This window comes from Hyla sarda, chromosome 12, assembly GCF_029499605.1.
Source record: "Hyla sarda isolate aHylSar1 chromosome 12, aHylSar1.hap1, whole genome shotgun sequence".
In the NCBI taxonomy this organism is placed as follows: domain Eukaryota; kingdom Metazoa; phylum Chordata; class Amphibia; order Anura; family Hylidae; genus Hyla; species Hyla sarda.
The window spans coordinates 1,575,529-1,596,142 of record NC_079200.1 but is presented as its reverse complement, the minus strand read 5'-3'; the positions used below and the strand labels follow the sequence as shown (position 1 = coordinate 1,596,142).

General features: G+C 49.1%; 1 protein-coding gene across 5 annotated transcripts in view; it reads right to left on the bottom strand.

The window, feature by feature from the left end:
• Positions 1–4,495: 4,495 nt before the first annotated feature.
• CBFA2T2 (CBFA2/RUNX1 partner transcriptional co-repressor 2) overlaps positions 4,496–20,614 on the bottom strand; it is a 54,619-nt gene continuing 38,500 nt past the window's right edge. For 3 of the 5 annotated variants that reach the window (XM_056547820.1, XM_056547822.1, XM_056547823.1), the window contains 9 exons: positions 18,130–18,371; positions 17,530–17,619; positions 17,262–17,443; positions 16,919–17,181; positions 16,615–16,712; positions 15,026–15,218; positions 8,303–8,371; positions 7,977–8,203; positions 4,496–7,205 (listed from right to left, as the gene is read on the bottom strand). In XM_056547820.1, coding sequence (XP_056403795.1) covers positions 6,930–7,205; positions 7,977–8,203; positions 8,303–8,371; positions 15,026–15,218; positions 16,615–16,712; positions 16,919–17,181; positions 17,262–17,443; positions 17,530–17,619; positions 18,130–18,371 — 1,640 coding nt within the window. In that variant the 3' untranslated portion in view covers positions 4,496–6,929. The remainder of the gene's footprint in view (positions 7,206–7,976; positions 8,204–8,302; positions 8,372–15,025; positions 15,219–16,614; positions 16,713–16,918; positions 17,182–17,261; positions 17,444–17,529; positions 17,620–18,129; positions 18,372–20,614) is intronic. The other 2 variants (XM_056547821.1, XM_056547824.1) reach the window with 1 other exon arrangement.

Sequence of the window (20,614 nt, the reverse complement as noted above, 5' to 3'; positions counted from 1 at the left end):
GGTCCGTGTGAAAAAACGTATTAAACCGTATACGTATTTTTTTTTTAATGGGAACCGTACTGAACCGTATGTGTTTACGGTTCCATCCGGTTTGCACCATACGGTTTTTGACTTTGCACACTTTTTATTATTTTTCTTGGAATTTCAATCAAACAAGTGAAACTTTATTTATAATTAAGTGAAAAGTTAAAAAACGGATGCAACAAGACATCATTTTTAAAACTGTATACAGGTTAAAATTTGTACACACGTTTTGATACAGTTTAGTCCGGTTTTGAGGAATCTGTTTTTCATCAAAAACCTGATGAGGGAAACTATATTGCAAAAACGTGGTGTGAATGCAGCCTTAGTAAAACTATGTCAATCCCTTAAACAGCACCACACCTGTCCTCAGGTTGTGTGCGATATTACAGCTTGGTACGATTGAAGTGAATAGAGCCAAGTTGTAATACCTTATACAACCTGAGAACAGGTGAAATGACATCTGTCCAGTAACAAATAACATCCCCCATCCACAGGATGGCGCTCCCATAGAAATGAATGGAGCGCGTGCAGTCTACCGGTAGATGACACGCGCTCCTCACTGAGAGCAGCTAAGGGACAAGTTATTTTTTGCCGGAGTTCTCCTTTAAGGGTCTGTTCACACATACAGTATCCTGCACATATTTCATGTGCAGGGTTTGACGTTGCAGATTTAAAGTTGTTTAGCCGATTCGTTTGTATTAAAATCTGCATCTTTAAAGGGGTACTCCACTGGCCAGCATTCAGAACATTTATTTCTGAATGCTATGTTCGCTCTGCAGGGGTCGGCCACGCCCCACCTCATGCCAACAGGCCACGCCCCTCAATGCAAGTCTATGGGAGGGGGCATGGTGGTAGCCACGCCCCCTCCCAGAGACTTACATTGAGGGGGCGTGGCCTGATGTCACGAGGGAGCGTGACCGACCCCGGCAGCGCGGGCACAGCATTCGGCACTAAATGTTCCGAATGCTGGCCAGTGGAGTACCCCTTTAAATCCTGCATTGTGACATTCTGACCATGGCCAGATCAAGATGGCAGCAGAGGAGGGGAGTGAGATACTGGGACACCTGTGGAGTGGCGGCAGGTGAGTCCCTTTAGTTTTACTTGCAGGTAGCAGGCATTATGGGCATTATGGAAAAAAAACTTGCTACTTGAGTCTGCAAAATTTGCTTCCACAACTTCATTAGAAACAGGATTTAAAGTGAACCTGTCATTAACAACAACTTTATTTAATGTAGAGAATACCATTATTTGTAATATACATTGGTTAAAAAAATGTGTATATTTTTGTCCCTGCAGCTATTGCCTGTGTCTCTGGGAGGAGACCGAATACAGGAAGTGATGGTGAACAAGCAGGGCTCTGTGCACCGGGGACAGGCGAGGGCTCTGCACTGAGGCTCTATGACACACTCCCTGTTCACACATCAGGATGATTGACAACTCAGGAGCCTGCGCAGAGCCCCGCTTGTCCCCGGTGTACAGAGCCCCGCTTGTCCCCGGTGTACAGAGCCCTGCTTGTCTCGCCCTCACTTCCTGTATTTGGTCTCCTCCCAGAGACACAGACAATGGCTGCAGGAACAGCATTTTTTCACCCAAAAATATAAAAAAAAATTAATCCATGTATATTACAAATATACATATAATAGAATTATCTACATTATATCAAAAAGTTTTGTTAGCAACAGGTAGACTTTAATTGTAAGGAAAGAATGACTAGAGGACCACGTGGCCGTCCTAGATATCTGGTCAATAGACAGCCGGGCTCTCTCAATACTAAGTGGTGGCTACTGCTGGAGAAGAATGGGCCTTTAAGGGTCAGTTTCCCTTCTTTCTTTAAAGGGGTACTCCACCCCTAGACATCTTATCCCCTATCCAAAGGCTAGGACTAAAGATGTCTGATTTCGGTTACGGCACCCCAGACATCCAGTGCATGGAGTGAACTTCGCTCCGAGCCGGATGACTGGCGATGTGGGGCGGAGGCTTATGATGTCACGGCCATGCCCCCTCAAAGCAAGGGCTGTGGAGTCGGAGTCGAGGAGTCTGAGTCGGACGAAATTTTGGGTACCTGGAGTCGGAGTCGGTAAACAATGCACCGACTCAGACTCCTACTAAATTTAGATTGGAATAAAAAAAAAATTAAGTTTAAACGTCCCAATTCACAAAAAGTTATAATTAATGACTTCTCTACTGTAAGAATAAAGACCAATGCATGCAGGGCCTCACCTAACCGCAAAACGAACACGCTAAGTGACCGTGAAGAAGCTTTTCATGCGCTTCACTATATGGCACAACGCACCATTAGGAGCGGCAATACTTATACTTTCCATAGTGTTGTGTTCTGCTGTTACAGGGAACCATGGGTAACGTAGCCTCTCACTGATAAGGGGTTAAGTAAATATGTTTTTTGCAGGACTAGACACTTGTATAAGTGAAGGGAATGGAGGGTCAATAGTTCAAGACTGAAGCTTTAAACCATTGGAAAAACTGCTGCCATTCAGCTAAGGCTATAAAAACTTGTTAACTCGATTGTTAGCTTAAAGGGGTACTCCGCCCCTAGACATCTTATCCCCTGTCCAAAGGACAGGGGATAAGATGTCAGATCGCCAGGGTCCCGCTGCTGAGTTAGCTCTGTGCAGTAATGATGGGCGATACAGGGGCCGGAGCATAGTTATGTCACAGCTCCGCCCCTCGTGACGTCACGGCCCGCCCCCTCAATACAAGTCTGGGAGGGGGTGTGGTGCTAATCACGCCCCGTCATAGACTTGCATTAAGGGGGCGGGTCATGACATCACGCTGCTCCGTCCCCTGTATTGCCCGTCATTACGCACAGAGCAAACTCGCTCTGTGTAGTCATGATAGCGCGGTGCCACAGCGGCGATCCCAGGGGGGTCCCCAGCAGCGGGACCCCGGCGATCTGACATCTTATCCCCTATCGTTTGGATAGGGGATAAGATAATTAGGGGCGGAGTACCCCTTTAAACATGACTATGGGATTCTACTGGGGAATTCATGTTTTGCAATAAATGCCCCTTCCTGGATCCTCCCACTGCCCTATCTTCAGCAGCAGATCAGCACACAAACTGTTCAATACAGTAGACTGTTGGCTTCCCAGCCAGTAGTCCTGTGGTAATGACTTGTATGTTGCCTTTCTTTCCTTCAAGGAATCTATAAAATACAATCACATATTAATACAGAGGAGTCGGAAGTACTAAAAACTCCGGAGTCGGTACATTTATCTACCGACTCCACAGCCCTGGTCACACCCCCTTGCATTGAGGGGGCATGGCCGTGACATCACAAGCCTCTGGTGCTGCACCCAATGCTAAACAAACGACGGGCACAGGAGGGAGATCGTGGGGAACAGAGAGTATCGACCCCCCGCACCAGGCAGTGGGCAACATGCCACCTCCATATATCTCTATGGGAGAGCTGAAGACTGCTGAACCGCTCTCCCATAGAGAAATATATGGAGGGGGCATGTCGTCCGTTGCTTTGTAAGTGGGGTCAACACACCCTGTTCACGGGGAGAGCCGGGGCCCCGTACAGGAGATTGTGGGGGTCCCAGCGGCCTGACCTCCTGTGATCTAAAACCTTTTCCCTGTTCTGCGTATAGGGGATAAGTTCTTGTACATATTATAGGTTAGGTTTTTACCATGACTGCAGAGATCCCTCATCTGGTTTAGATATATACTGGTGTCCCCTATTGTGAATGGTCAGATCCCATCTAATCTATATACTGGTGTCATCTATTGTGAAGGGTCTGATCCCGTCTATATACTGGTGTCCCCTATTGTGAAGGGTCTGATCCCGTCTATATACTGGTGTCCTCTATTGTGAATGGTCTGATCCCATCTTATCTATTTACTGGTGTCACCTATTGTGAATGGTCTGATCCCATCTTATCTATTTACTGGTGTCCCCTATTGTGAAGGGTCTGATCCCGTCTATATACTGGTGTCATCTATTGTGAAGGGTCTGATCCCGTCTATATACTGGTGTCCCCTATTGTGAAGGGTCTGATCCCGTCTATATACTGGTGTCCTCTATTGTGAATGGTCTGATCCCATCTTATCTATATACTGGTGTCACCAATTCGAGTGTATTTCCCTGCGGATTTACTAAAGCAACTTTACGCAGCAGACATGTTGCAAGTACATGTACTGTTAAACTGCAGCAACTAATACTGCGCCGTGCGGGTCACTTATGTTTTTAAGGCAATCTCATAGTTTTAAAGCAACATAAGTGACCTACCAGGTGCGGTATTAGTTGCTGCAGTATTACGGTATATGTGCACCAATTTTAAATCCCCAAAAACTTAGATGGGCAAATCCAAACCACACGTAATGAGAGAGGAGAGGTTGCGTGAACACGTGGCGGTGGACTGTGTGTGGTGTTTTTAGATAAAATTACCAAAGTCATAGTAACAATGACGCAACAAGGTACCCAAAAACTGTGGAGGAGTCCTGATTCCATAGACGTTGATAAAACAGAATTTATTGGTAATAAAGTGGCGGCTCATCCGGACAGAATACACGTTTTCGTAGCTTATTTAGGAAATATCTGATAATATATAGAGGATTCGGGCATCAGGACACAGCTGTGGGGCGAACCAAAAGAAGCGTCACATGGGATCAACAACTGTGTATATGAAAAAAAAAAAAAAAAAGACAGACGGGGTTAACATTTGGTGACGCATTGTCTTTGGGTGTGAGTGAGGGTCTCCATTACACATGACACACACAGCGGGGGGGGGGGGTTAGGATATATAGAAAAGGGCCTCATGGTAGATCCGGACCGGCTGATGGTAGTCACCACATGAGGCGGAGTTAATTCCTATGAGGGTAAAACTGCACTAATAACAAATTCAGCTCTGTTACATCAAAACATAGGTGAGGGTCATACGTCAAAACCAGATTGCACACTTCTTAAAGGGGTACTTCAGGGAAGTATGTGTGTGTGTGTATATATATATATATATATATATATATATATATATATATATATATATATATATAATATATGAGAAAAAAAAGCTTCACAGCCCCCACACTACCTGGTTATGTTCCCTGTAAACCACCCTGCATGATATACATGGCTCCTGTTGTCTTCTCTGTTTCTTGATATTCTTTGCCATCCTTCTCTCCCCTTGGCTACATCTCCTAGCAATAATTGCAGCTCTGCTATCCAGCTCACTCTGAGGGCAGCCCCCACCCTCCTGTTCTGAGCAGCAGAGAAAGATTCAGTGTCTGATTGGCTGAGGCTGCACACACCTCCCAGTTCTCAGCACTAGCATGACTCATCAGGGCAGAAACCACATGGTCTGTCTCTCAGGAGGGTGGGGCTGCTTTCAGAGAGGGATCTGGACAGAAACAGAGTGGTTGGCAGGATGATATTATACCCCCACTTCATTCATGTGACAACCAATAAGGGGAAACTGCTGTATATAGCTAATGAATGATATTTAGACAAATAGGTGGGTGAAAAGGAAAGGATGGGCTATGGGTCTAGTTCCCCGGAGTACCCCTTAAAATTAACCCTTCACCACGTCATGTGATAATTATAGACCAGTCACACAATAAGGAATGTTCTGCATTGACCATAGTTTACATAGGGAACCTGTCATCTCTTTCATGCTGCCTGAACCAGGAGTCATCAGGCGGTCCCTGTTGGCTTCTCCCCGCCCCATAACTCTGGATTGACAGATCTCTACCTATTTGGGTATAGGAAAGAGCTATCCATCAAGGCTGGAGGGGGGGAGGAGAAGCCCCTGAAGACTGCCCTGATGACTCCTGGTTCAGGCAGCATGAAAGTGATGACAAGTTCCCACTAAAAAAAACAAACAAATAGTTCACACTGCTGAATTTCATTCTTTCGGCAGAATTGTGCCCGAGCCGCGCGGCCATTGACAACCATGACATTCCTGATTGATTCCAGTGAACTTTTGAACAATTTCACACATGTGAACAGAGGCCTAAAGCTACATCTCTTAACAATTAAACATGAACGTGAACCCTTTGTACCGCAACCATGCGTCACAACTAACATTTCCCTGACTGGTCCTTTACGTCAGGACTATTTTGTAGGGGCCCATACACACTAGCTCAAGGTTTCCAAACCATGGTGCCTCGATCTGTTGCAAAACTACAACTCTCAGCTTGCCCAGACAGCCAACAGTTGCTGAGAGGGAAGCCTTAAGTTACCCTTCAGGGACAGTGTGGCACACTGTATGGGAAGCTTTGCATTAGATACATTTCAGCTGAACCTTCAGATTTTGTTGGGACGGCAGACAACGTAATGTGTACGTGTGTGGGGGGGGGGGGGGGGGGATGGGGCAATTCGCCCCAATGTAAGGGGGGGAAAAGGATCGGAAGCCTTTTATTTACTATAGGTGACAATTACTACCTGAGCTCCTTTCTCCTTATCTATTCTTCCCGGTTCTATTCCTAAGTGAAGGGGCTCAGCCGCACATAGATACATAAAGAACAATTACATAAAAATAAAATGAAGTCCAGCGTATAACAAGGGGAAAGACATTATAAAATAACAACATGCACCATAACAATATGCCGCCATTGGTGTGAATCGGACCATGAGTCTAAGCTGGGCCGAGAAATTATCAATGGGGAGTCTCCATCTTGAGAAACTCTTAGGGTGGGGAGATACCGGGATGTGGTCCGCAGCCAAGTTACCTCCCTTCTGAAGGATATTTTTGGTTGTGACAGCCGTTCTTCTACGTTCCCTATGTCTTACATGGATGGTTTGGTCCACCATGGAAGTAAAGAATATATGGAATCCACATGTGACGGGGCCTCAGAAAAAAGTTCTATTTATAGATATTTCTTATAGTGTAATCCAAGGTCCTCGTTGGTGGCAGAAGACACAAGAACAACGTAGGCCAAGTCCCTCGCTCACAAGCTTTCTACGGCGGCAACAGACGCGGGGGTGGAAGAACGTGAGGTGGCGCTGGACGACCTCTCCACAGCGGGACTGAGCAGGATGGGATCTGAAGGCTTGGGCACTAGGGAGCGGACGGGCGTCAGCCCCTTGGAAGAGCCATGTAGGGTTTGGCCGCAGATGCGGTGATGTTTTTCCCAGTCTTTGTGCTGGCAGAACGATCCGCAGTACCGAGCGATGTTGCACCCGCTGCAGGTCTCGCTGGCTTTACGACCGCAATTCCAGCAGCTCTGCAAGAGAAGCAAAAACATATTAGAAGATTATAGAACGACAAGGAAGAAGAGTCACGTGAAAAAGTGAACCTAAACCCTAGAACCAAAATAATGGCAGCAGCAACAAGATGTATCATTTTTGTGTTACCATTCTAGGCACAGGGCCTCGGGTGCATAATTGTAAATACAGCCTTGTTAATGCAACAGCAAATACGGGGGTAGCTATAAATCTCTAATAAGTGGAGACTCCGCCTGTCTGGAGAATGCAGACCCCCCCTAGAACCCCCAATTGGTTGTTCATAACACTTATAATAATATGCAATTAGTAAACGCGTTTCGAGAAGCGTATCTCCTCTTCCTCAGGTCATAAACGTATAAAATGATCCGAAGTTTGTTCCTACTTGGTAGACCGCAAACCCACTTCCAAGTGCTGAACGATCGCTCAGTATTCAGTCATCATGATACTACAAGATTTGTGTGAAAAACGCGTTTTGAGGAGCGTTTCTCCTCTTCCTCAGGTCATGACCTAAAAAAGAGGAGATCTGTTCCTTGAAATGTTCCACAGGTGGTTCCTATATACTGGTTACTTCTCTGTGGTGGATCCTTGGCTGGATTCCGGCTGCAGACGTAAGGCCGCACTACACACTGTTGGTTCTATCATTACATAGGTGAGTGCATTATTCCGATTTCCATCTGGACACACACAGTGGGCCCCTCTCTCTGTTTCCTCTCTCTTGTTTTGTACAATATGGGACATCCCCGTCACACCGATCCCGCTCGGTTCCTCACCTCTGTAGACTCCTCCTGCTCATTGACCACCAGGAACGCATCTTCAGTCGCCCTCCTCTTGGCGTCTGCAATGGTCTGCTCCATCCTGGCCCTCTCGGACGCGATCATCTCGAAGGCTTTCTGTTCGGCCTCAGACACGGCCTTCTGTACCTCAGACATGGCCTGACGCTTTACCTCATTCACCGCCTCTTCTGTGTAGGGAGGAGGGAGGTTAAAGGGGGCGCTCACTGCATCCACATATTAAATGGTGAAATAATTGGATAAATATCAGTAAAATATATCACAAGAAAACATTTCTACCAAACACAGTATGTGACGCTCTGTACCTGCTTTCCGCCAGATTTCTTCCGTCACGTAGTTTCCTCCGGTTCGGCTTCCAAAGTCCCTCTGAGAGTCTGTGAGGAGGAGAGTACAGGACGTCACTGACTGCCCCAACACACACATGTAACACAGAATCTGTCATTTATGGACCTCAAAGGGTGGAATACGATCTTCATGTTTCTACCATATATTTGTGGCTACCTGGAGGAAAGAGGACCAAGGATCTTTTCTCTTCTGACTATTCCACTGGCTGCACCCATCAGTCCAAACGGACTATAACTAGAGCTCTTATTGTTAGCTATATTACCCCCCCAAACGTGTTTCTCCCAGCATGCCAGGACATCCAAAGGCCTGTCTTTCTCCTGCGGAACATCTGCACTGTCCCTTAAAGGTAAATCAATGCTTCCCTCTCATCTAATCCCTTAGTGCAGTGGTCATAAAACTGCAGCCCTTTAGCAGTTGTAAAAATATAACTCCCAGCATGCCCAGACAGCCAAAGGCCTGTCTTCCTCTTCCAGGGGATACACACTGTCTATAAAAAAAGGTAAATCAAAGCTTTCTCTATCGGCTCCATTGGGGGTACACAGACCATGGGTGTATGCTGCTGTCACTAGGAGGTTTGACACTATGGCAACAAGAAAAGTCGGCTCCTCCCAGCAGGATATACCCGCCCACAGGCACCTGAGCTTATTGTCTAAGGAGGTGGACATGGTCTGGAATTCTCCAGACCAGGTCTTATGTTTTATTATTTTCCTAGTTAGGGATGTGTTCGTTTTTTATTCCTTTTTCTTTCCTGTTTTCAGGTGGGGACTCAGGAACTGCGGCTCACTGTTTCCCCATTGTGATTGAGGGGGCACAGAAATTGCGTATATGCGCTGTTCACCCCCTCTTGCCAACGGTCAGCGCCTGGGTTTGTACCTCATGGGTCTGGGTCACCCTTTCTCCCTGCTCGCCTCGCTCGCACATGGTAGCCCGGCATGATGCAGGTGATAAAGCTGGCTGAAGACTTCATTAGGTAAGTTCTTCTGACTGAGGTGAGTATATTTCCCTTTCTCCCTTAGGTGCAGATTTGCAACATCTGGAGACCCTCAGTTTTTGACCCACCTTTCTCATGGGTCTAATGGGGCTGGCCTCGACAGGGGGTCCTTTATTACTGGGGTGACCAGTGGCAGTTTGGATGGGGCACAACTTTCTACACTTTATTCTTATATATATAATATATATATATATATATATATATGTGTGTATGTGGAATAACTGTGTGTGTTTGTTACATTGAGAGCTGGCTTACTTTCACTTTCAGCAGCGGCTGCTGCCAGCGGCGTCTAGTCCGCTCAATTCCCCACGAGCGCACATGCATTCGCATGTGCGCTCGGTGCAAGGAGCAGGCGCCATTACGGGACTTCTAGGTGGGACAGAGTGTTACAGTGTTGTGGTTTCATTTTAAAATAGGCCCATTGTGGTCTATGGGGATCTCAAGGCATGTGAAACAGTAAGATAAGCAGACTGTATCAGCAACACAGTGGAATGGAACACAGTCTTGGGTGAGAGAGGCCCAGAACGGCCTCCCTCTAAACAGTTATCTGGAGTGTTAGCCGCTCCTTTACTCTGTTAATACTGTAACTCTAAACTGTCTGGTTCTGCTGAACCACTTGTTCTGTCTGCTCCCCCAGACCCCCCTGCTACTCTACCCCGGTTGTTCTTCCAGACCCGTTGGGTTCGGCCGCCCCTCCAGCCTGAGTTCCCTCCCTCTCCCAGTCTATATCCGACTTGGCTCAGGTCTCTCGTTATGTGGTGACTGCCTTGGAGAGGCCCTCCCTACACCGGCCCTCCGGAAGGGGCCCGCTCTCCCCCTATTCTGACATAGGGGTGTGTCATCTGACTCATCTCCCGAGTTTTCTGGCAGGCACGGGCGCTCCCCTCGCAGGCATCGCCCTGTTACTCCGACCTCTAGCAAGCGTTGCTCCTCTAGGGAATGCTCCCATTGTTGCTGCTCTGGCTCTCCAGACCCGCGTACCAGGTCCGGCTCTCTCTCTTCCAGGGCCGCCTCACACGTTCCCATTCACCTGGAGAACTTGTGGAAGAAGTTTCTGATTCGGCCTCCAACTCAGAGGACCACACGGATGTGCCTAATGTGGTGTACTCATTGGTTGCGGCCATAAGAGACACCTTCCAGCTAAAGGACCCAGGAACTTCGGATGTGGTCCAGAAGTTTCCTTTCATCATGCCAGACCTCTTCCAGGGCTGCCTCACCTCGTTCCCATTCACCTGGAGAACTTGTGGATGACGTTTCTGATTCGGCCTCCGACTCAGAGGACCGCACGGATGTGCCTGATGTGGTGTACTCAGCGGTTGCGACCATAGAGACACCTTCCATCTAAACAACCCAGAAACTTCGGACGTGGCTCCAGAAGTCTCCTTTCTTTGTTCCCGACCGGCACTCAAGACTTTCAGCTCTCACGCTGAATTTTATGCCCTGCTGGTATGCGCCTGAAGTCACCCTGACAAGAAGTTTCAGGAAACGAAGAAGGTTCAAGCGCAGTATTCCTTCGCCAAGGACCTCATTGCTCGGTGGACAGCCTTTCCAACTGTGAATCAGCCGGTCTCCCGCCTCTCTAAGGCGCCTACCTGGCCGTTGGCTGATGCTCCTGCCTTCAAGGATCCAGCGGACATGAAGGTGGATACTTTGGCAATCTCTGCCTTTGAGGCAGCAGGTTCTTCCTGCTTTTGCTTCTGCCTGGGTGTCAAAGGCCCTTTCAGTATGGTCTTCCAACTCCGCCAGGGTAGTCTTCAAGATCCCTCCAGAGGATTTATTTAATCTAGCTTTCGGATGCTCCGCAGATGGAGATTTTCTGTGTTCTGCTTCCATGCGCAGCTACTGTGTTGCCTTTGCCACAAGCTACCTGGTAGCCACCGTCCCTGCATGTGGCTTAAAGCCTGGCATGCAGACGCCACCTTCAGGAAGTGAGGCAACGGGAGGAAAACAGTACTTTATTACCTCTGGATAAGGCTCACAGAACTGCTTTCCGTCGTAAGTCCTCCTTCCGGTTCTGCGGACCTTTGGTACCAACAAAGGGTCCAGCCAGGCGCCTTCTCGGGAAGAGTGCTCCCTCCTTCCGATCCCATTCCTCCCGGTGGTCGGCTATCTGTTCCAGCTGTTTTGCGGCCCCATCAGGCACCCATAGGCCTTCCTCGGCCTGAAGGGTCGCCCCCCACCTGCCGACCTTTCGCCGGTGGTTGGTAGACTCCTACTCTCCGGGATGCCTGGACCATGCAGCTCCTTTTTTAATCCAGGGAGTAATTGTCCCTGTTCCTTCAGGGGAACGTTTACGATGTTTGTTGCAACCTCTTTGTGGTCCCCAAGAAAGGCGTTTCTGTTCGCCCAGGCTTGGTTCTCGGGTATCTCAGCCAGCGTCCATGGTTTAAGGGGAGTTTTCGTTCCTCCGTTATACTTCAAGGATGCCTGCCTCCACATCTCATTGTTTCCACGTCATCAGCGGTACCTCCGCTTTGCATTTCCGCACGGTCATTTTCTATTGTGGCTCTCCATTTCGGTCTGGCCACTTCTCCGCGGACCTTTACCAAAGTCCTGGCGCCTGTGATCGCCCTTTTACGGACAACAGTTGTTTCCGGGATTCCTTACTTGGATAACCTCCTGATCAGAACCCCAGCCAGGGCCCAGATCCTGGAGAGTCTTCATCTCAACCTCCAGACCTTGTCTCACTTTCGTTGGATGGTCAATTGGGACAAGTCCATCCGCTCTTATGGGGCTCCAGTTCGACGCAGCCTCTGCCCGCTTTCGACTCCGACGACCGATCGGCTGACTCTCTTATCAAGAGTCCGATGACTTCGGCACCCTGCTCCAGTTTCCATTCGCTTTTGCATGGATGTCCTGGGTCGGTTGGCGGCGGCCGTGCCATTTACCCAGTTTCATCACCGACCTCTTCAACTGGCTATTCTCTTCCGGTGGGACAGGTCTCCATTATCTCTCGACCGCAAGATCGTTCTCTTTCGTCAGTCTTGTCGGTCCCTTCTATGGTGGCTTAGTTCCCCCCCTGCTTTTTTCGGGAATGCTACTTCCTGCCCCTCCCTGCCAGTCAGTCGGGCTGGGAAGGTGTTTTCAGGGACCGGCCGGTCTGGGGTCTTGGCCCCCCGAGAAGCCCTTTTCCCCTTCAACATTTTGGGGCCTAGGGCAATTCTTTATTTGCTTGCTTCTTGGGAAATTCCCTTCTGGGCAGAACTCAGGTTTCCGGCCATCTCAGCTATCTTCAATCCGGCCGTCCCTGGGATGTGGTCTTCTCAGCTGGTCCACAGTCATCCAAGGCGAGTGGTCCCTACATCCAGGGGTGTTTGCAGCGATCTGCAACCCCTGGGGCGCTCCAGGCGTGGGCCTCTGCTTGCAACCGAAGTGTTCCTCTCTCTTGGTCGGCTTTGCCCTACCTTATCTGTTTAGTGGTCGGGCTTTGCCCTACCTTATCTGTTTCCTCCCCTTCATCTCTTTTCGGGGTCCTGAGGAAACTCACAGTGGGGCGTTTCCGCCATTCTTGTGGCCCAGCCTGGCTCCGGCGGGCGTGGTACGTCGTCGTAGTCAGGCTCCTGAACGACTTAACGCTGCGCCTTCCCTATCGTCCATACCTCTTATCTCAGGTCTCCTGTGCCACCCCTATTTACCGTCTCTGCTTTTGACGGAGTGGCGGTTGAGACAGCGGTTCTGAGGACCCGCGGTTTCTCTCCCAAGTGGTTCACACCATGCTGAGGGCTCACAAGCCTGGCGGTCTTATTTTTGTTTGGTGTGTAACTCAGCCTTTTACTCCGGTCGTGGTTTTCCATTCCCGACCCCTTTCCAGTCGGGGCTGGCCCAAGGGTTGGTTTTCAGCTCCCTTAAGGGTCAAGGTTTGGCGCTTTCCATTCTGTTTTCAACGTCCTCTGGCGTTCAATTATCATGTCTGAACCTGGTTCAGGGAGTGGCACAAGCTGCCCCTCCTTATCAGTCCCTTTCTTTCCCTTGGGACTTACACTTGGTCTTAGGTGCCCTGCAAGGCCCCCCCTTTTGAACCTCTCAGGGACATTTCTCTTCGCCTCCTTCCCCAGAAGGTGGTGTTCCTTATTGCTCTTACCTCTGTTAGGAGGGTGTCAGAACTGGTAGCTCTCTCATGCCGTTCTCCCATCCTGGTTGTATACCAGGACAAGTTGTTTTCCGTCCAATAAGGACACTCATTTTCATCTCAATGAGGACATCGTCCTACCGTCCCTTTGTCTGGCCCCTTCTCATCCTGGAAGCGTTTGTTCCAAATCTGGTTGTGGTGAGGGCTGTTCGTACTTATCTCTCAGTCACTCTTTCCTTTCGGCAGTGTGACTCCCCCTTTTTTTTTGGGTTCTCCGGAAGGTTGTCGGACAGGGCAACCTGCTTCTACGACACTATTTTTCTGTGGATCTGGTCTACTATTTTGGGAGCTTACCGCTGCAAGGGGAAGATCCCACCCTTCAGGGTTTTGGCTCATTCCAACCCTTTTGCGGGGCATTCTGGGCCCTCCGCTACGTGGCTTCAGCCTTGCAGTTCTGTAAGACGTCCGTGTGGTCGTCTTTGCACTCTTTCTCAAGGTGCTACCAGATTCATACCTTCGCATCAGCTGATGCTACTCTGGGCTGTAAGATGTTGCAGACGGTGGTGGTCCCACCGTCCACCTGTCCGATTCCTTACCCATCCAAGGGACGGCTTTGGTACGTCCCATGGTCTGTGTCCCCCAATGGAGCCGATAGAGAAAAGGAGATTTTTTTATGCTTACCGTAAATTTTCTTTTTTGAAGGATCCATTGGGGGACACAGCTCCCACCCTTTTTCTAGTGTTCCTACTTCAGTTATCTGACCGAAGGTGTGTTCAGTTGCCTTTTCTTCTGATTGCTCGGACAGTTTGTGGTTTTCTCTTGACCTGTCGGTCTTCTCCTATTGCTCTGGGACTAAAATTGATTACCTTAGGTGCCTGTGGGCGTGTATACCCTGCTGGGAGGAGCCGACTTTTCTTGTTGACATAGTGTCGAACCTCCTAGTGACAGCAGCATACACCCATGGTCTGTGTCCCCCAATGGATCCATCGAGAAAGAGATTTTACGGTAAGCATAAAAAAATCTCCTTTTCCTCATCTCCTCCCTTAGTGCAATGGTCTTCAAACTGCAGCCCTCCAGCTGTTGCAAAGCTACAACTACAAGAATGCCCAGACTGCCAAAGGCCTGTCTTCCTCCTTCAGGAGAACCACAATGTGCTTGAAAGGTAAATCAAGGCTTCCCTCATCTTATTTCTCAGTGCAGTGGTCTTCAAACGCGGCCCTCCAGCTGTTTCAAAACTACAACTCCCAGCATGCCTGGACAGCCAAAGGCATGTCATCTCCTCCCAGAGGATCCACACTGTCCCTAAAAGGTAAATCAAGGCCTCTCTCTCATCTCATCCCTTAGTGCAGTGGTCTTTGCAGCATTCCAGCTGTTGCAAAACTACAACCCCCGGAATGCCAACGGCTGTCCAGGCATGCTGTAAGCTGTTTTGCAACACCTGGAGGGATGCTGGTTGTAAACCACTGGGATACACACGTTTCCTGTTACATAAACAGGAATTTTCTACCATATATTTGGTGACTACCTGGAGGAAAGAGGACCAAGGATCTATTCTCTTCTGACTATACCCATGACTTCTAACTATATCCCCCCCGACATGTTTCACAGAACCAGTTTCCTCACCGCTGGTTCCAGAGTCATTAGAAGTTGGGCTGTGCTGTCTGCTTAGGTGCTCGCTTCCTTTCCGAAGCTCTGAGGACTCGCTGTAACGTCTTTTCCAGTAGTTCAGCTCATCCCTGTCCACTTCCTGACACCTTCGCAGCACGGCCATTGAGCGTTTCGTCTTCTCCACCATCTCCATGATGCAGTTCAAGGCCTAAGCAAAAATCAAAGCATAAAAAAATCTTTAATATGTCTTTCTGAATCACTAGAGGGCTCTGTCGGCTTTCTAGAAGCGAATAAATATCGCTGTGCATGTAATTTAAGGAAGAAATCACTAAAATACAACCAACTCTAGCTTCAAAGGGACTGAAGACTTTCTGGATACATTGTATATAGTGATCGGGGGGAAGACTTTCTGGATACATTGTATATAGTGACCGGGGGTGAAGACTCTCTGGATACATTGTATATAGTGATGGGGGGGGGGGGGGGGGAAGACTTTCTGGATACATTGTATATAGTGACCGGGGGTGAAGACTTTCTGGTTACATTGTATATAGTGACCGGGGGTGAAGACTTTCTGGATACATTGTATATAGCGACCGGGGGTGAAGACTTTCTGGATACATTGTATATAGTGACTGGATACATTGTATTTAGTGATCGGGGGGGGGGGGGGGTGAAGACTTTCTGGATACATTGTATATAGTGACGGGGGGGGGTGAAAACTTTCTGGATACATTGTATATAGTGACGGGGGGGGGTGAAGACTTTCTGGATACATTGTATATAATGATGGGGGGGGGGGGGGGGAGACTTTCTGAATACATTGTATATAGTGACCGGGGGTGAAGACTTTCTGGATACATTGTATATAGTGATCGGGGGTGAGGACTTTCTGGATACATTGTATATAGTGATGGGGGGGGGGGGGGAGGAGACTTTCTGGATACATTGTATATAGTGATCGGGGGTGAGGACTTTCTGGATACATTGTATATAGTGATGGGGGTGAAGACTTTCTGGATACATTGTATATAGTGATGGGGGGTGAGGACTTTCTGGATACATTGTATATAGTGATCGGGGGTGAGGACTTTCTGGATACATTGTATATAGTGATGGGGGTGAAGACTTTCTGGATACATTGTATATAGTGATGGGGGGGGGACTTTCTGGATACATTGTATATAGTGATCGGGGGTGAGGACTTTCTGGATACACTGTATACATGTTTTCTTCCCTCTGGTCATATATCCTAGATATCTTTCGGTACCTCCTGGTTCTACAGATGTCAGGAGAGAGACGGGTCGGACATGTTGAATATAAAATACCTCATGGTTGTTCTCGGGTAGATAAGCCGTTGTCAGATGAGTCCACGTACTTGAAATCCAACATGTCCGACCATTCTCCTCCAACATCCGTCCATAGGAGAACCAGGAGGCCAACGTACACAACCATTGGTGGTTGAGTTTGGCCGACACCTATCTAACGTGTACGGTCAGCTCAAGTCTGGGGGTGTTTGTCTGTGACAATGTGGTTACAGAAGACTTTAACCCCCCCCCCCTTGCCCTACGGGTCAGGCTTACAGTTTTCCCAGGAGGCCTTACATGATCCAGATGTTTCCATTCCTCTGCCCATTCCCTCTCGGTCAGACGATGATCTACAAGTTCTTCCTGATATCCATTGTTCAAGCTGCCATTGATTCCTACAGACAGAAAAATCCGGTTACACTCAGCAATGGGGGTGGGTGGGGGGGGGGGGGATGTATCAGATCCATGGGGTCAGGAAAACATGGTGGCTTTTAGATACCAATCATCTTCAGGACTTGTGGGTGGTCCTACAGACCAGCGCCATTCACTTCACTGGGGGCTGTTTTGTGTAATTCTGTTCTAGGACACGTGTAGCGCTTACCTGCTGTGACCACATGGTGGCGCTCTCTTCCTTCTCTGCAGTCCACGATTTTGCCCAGTGGATCCCGATACAACTGAGATCCTGGTATATCATCCAACGTGTAGTGCTGTAGTGGCGGAGGAGTGGGGTGAAACTGGCTGGAAGGGTTCAAAAGGGGCAAAGAAAGAGCGGGGCTGTGGCGGGGGGCCGGGCTGATGGTGCACACTCTCTTGGCTGGAGGTTCTGGGGGTAGAGGCTCTCTCTCGAACCCATTATCTTCCCTCCTGTGAACACAAGACACAGGCGTTGGACCTGCAGCATTTGGTGGCCATTTGGTCACCTCGTGGACGCTCTAGGCCGTTACCTTTCGGGGCTGTGTCTCTTTCCGTTCCCATTGACCTCCATGAGCAGCTCGGAGGAGTCGGATGGAGAAGACGAGTTGGTGTTGAGGAGGATGTGTTCATGTTGAGCCAAGTACTGTGAGGGCGTTTGCTTGGCAGCGCGGGCGCAGTGCAGTAGCTCCCTCTGGAGAAGCGGCAAGTTGGCCTGAAAACCAAAACCGGCGTCCAGATTAGATTTAACCCAATAAGTGACTGGCAGAGATTGGTGGAGGATTATGTAAGAATGTTCACCTTAAGGAACGGGATGACGAAGGGTCGGAGAGGGAAGTTTGTGGCCTCCTGGAGCTTGCAGTGGAATTCTTCTATGGTTACGGTGGAATTCTGGAGAAGAGACAAGAGGTCAAGATGAGCGCACAGGGTAGTGGAAGCCATGGATGATATTTCAGGCTGTAATGGTTCTCATAATGTGTTAATGCCCCACAGTGATTTATGTGCTTATTGCTTTTACATTACTATCTAGTGACCATTAAATGGGTACTCCAGTATAAAATTATATAATATATATTCCAAAGCCCCTACACTACCTGGATATGTTCCCTGTAGACCATCCGCCCTGATATTAGAGCTGCGCGGTATGACCAAAAATGGGTATCACGGTATTTTTGTAAGTTATGGCGGTTCCACAGTATTTAACAGTATCCCCCCCCCCCCCAATCATGTGACCCGTGGGCGCTCTGCTTCTCTAAACGGGGGCGAGGAAAGTATTGTTTCGATCAGTGTCACCCGCACTACAAGCCTGTATAACCGGTTAGTGCGGGTGATACTGACGAGTCCCTTTAAACAAGCCTTTGGATTTACTACCATCTCGAGAGGTTCTTGTAGCCAACTTACCACCAGAGCCAGAACCAAAGTCCGGACCTTCTCCCCGATCTCCGGAGAGATATCGTTGCCGAACTGCTGTAAGGTGGTGAGGAACCTCTTCAGTTTGCTGAGCTGCCTGACCCCACACGTAGCCGGGAGCTGCTGGTTGGCCAGAGACGAGGAAGACGAGGATGAAGGACCATTACTAGTGCGCTGCGGCGGAGATGGAGCTCCGTTCAGGGAGGGTGGAGAATGGTTCATTCCATTAGAAACTGCAGAGGAAGAAACGATTATTGAGTAGAGGACGGGACGGGCTTTAGATTTATGGCATTTTATACGTTCCGAAGTGGATAGAAAATGTGTACAAGGAAAGTGAAGAACCATAACAAAGACATCTATTGTCTCCACCATGCGAAAAACCCTTCTCCTTAGATCAAAGGTCCCCATCGGCCTGTAGGCCCAGCCTAGACCCTCAGGGTATACACCAGGACACACTTCTATTCCCCAGCAGGGTATACACCAGGACACACTTCTATTCCCCAGCAGGATATACACCAGGACGCACTTCTATTCCCCAGCAGGGTATACACCGGGATACACTTCTATTCCCCAGCAGGGTATACACCAGGACACACATCTATTCACCAGCAGGGTATACACCAGGACACACTTCTATTCACCAGCAGGGTATACACCAGGACACACTTCTATTCCCCAGCAGGGTATACACCAGGACGCACTTCTATTCCACAGCAGGGTATACACCAGGGCGCACTTCTATTCCATAGCAGGGTATACACCAGGACACACTTCTATTCCCCAGCAGGGTATACACCAGGACGCACTTCTATTCACCAGCAGGGTATACACCAGGACACACTTCTATTCACCAGCAGGGTATACACCAGGACGCACTTCTATTCACCAGCAGGATATACACCAGGACGCACATCTATTCACCAGCAGGATATACACCAGGACGCACATCTATTCACCAGCAGGGTATACACCAGGACGCACTTCTATTCCCCAGCAGGGTATACACCAGGGCGCACTTCTATTCCCCAGCAGGGTATACACCAGGACGCACTTCTATTCCCCAGCAGGGTATACACCAGGACGCACTTCTATTCCCCAGCAGGGTATACACCAGGACGCACTTCTATTCCCCAGCAGGGTATACACCAGGGCGCACTTCTATTCCCCAGCAGGGTATACACCAGGGCGCACTTCTATTCCCCAGCAGGGTATACACCAGGACACACTTCTATTCCCCAGCAGGGTATACACCAGGACGCACTTCTATTCCCCAGCAGGGTATACACCAGGACGCACTTCTATTCCCCAGCAGAGTATACACCAGAGTGCACTTCTATTCCCCAGCAGGGTATACACCAGGACGCACATCTATTCCCCAGCAGGGTATACACCAGGACACACTTCTATTCCCCAGCAGGGTATACACCAGGACACACTTCTATTCACCAGCAGGGTATACACCAGGACGCACATCTATTCCCCAGCAGGGTATACACCAGGACGCACTTCTATTCCCCAGCAGGGTATACACCAGGACGCACTTCTATTCCCCAGCAGAGTATACACCAGGACGCACTTCTATTCCCCAGCAGAGTATACACCAGGACGCACTTCTATTCCCCAGCAGGGTATACACCAGGACACACATCTATTCACCAGCAGGGTATACACCAGGACGCACATCTATTCCCCAGCAGGGTATACACCAGGACGCACTTCTATTCCCCAGCAGGGTATACACCAGGACGCACATCTATTCACCAGCAGGATATACACCAGGACGCACTTCTATTCCCCAGCAGGGTATACACCAGGACACACTTCTATTCCCCAGCAGGGTATACACCAGGACACACTTCTATTCCCCAGCAGGGTATACACCAGGACGCACTTCTATTCACCAGCAGGGTATACACCAGGACACACTTCTATTCCCCAGCAGGGTATACACCAGGACACACTTCTATTCCCCAGCAGGGTATACACCAGGACACACTTCTATTCCCCAGCAGGGTATACACCAGGACACACTTCTATTCCCCAGCAGGGTATACACCAGGACGCACTTCTATTCCCCAGCAGGGTATACACCAGGACACACTTCTATTCCCCAGCAGGGTATACACCAGGACACACTTCTATTCCCCAGCAGGGTATACACCAGGACACACTTCTATTCCCCAGCAGGGTATACACCAGGACACACTTCTATTCCCCAGCAGGGTATACACCAGGACACACTTCTATTCACCAGCAGGGTATACACCAGGACACACTTCTATTCCCCAGCAGGGTATACACCAGGACACACTTCTATTCCCCAGCAGGGTATACACCAGGACGCACTTCTATTCCCCAGCAGGGTATACACCAGGACACACTTCTATTCCCCAGCAGGGTATACACCAGGACGCACTTCTATTCCCCAGCAGGGTATACACCAGGACACACTTCTATTCCCCAGCAGGGTATACAC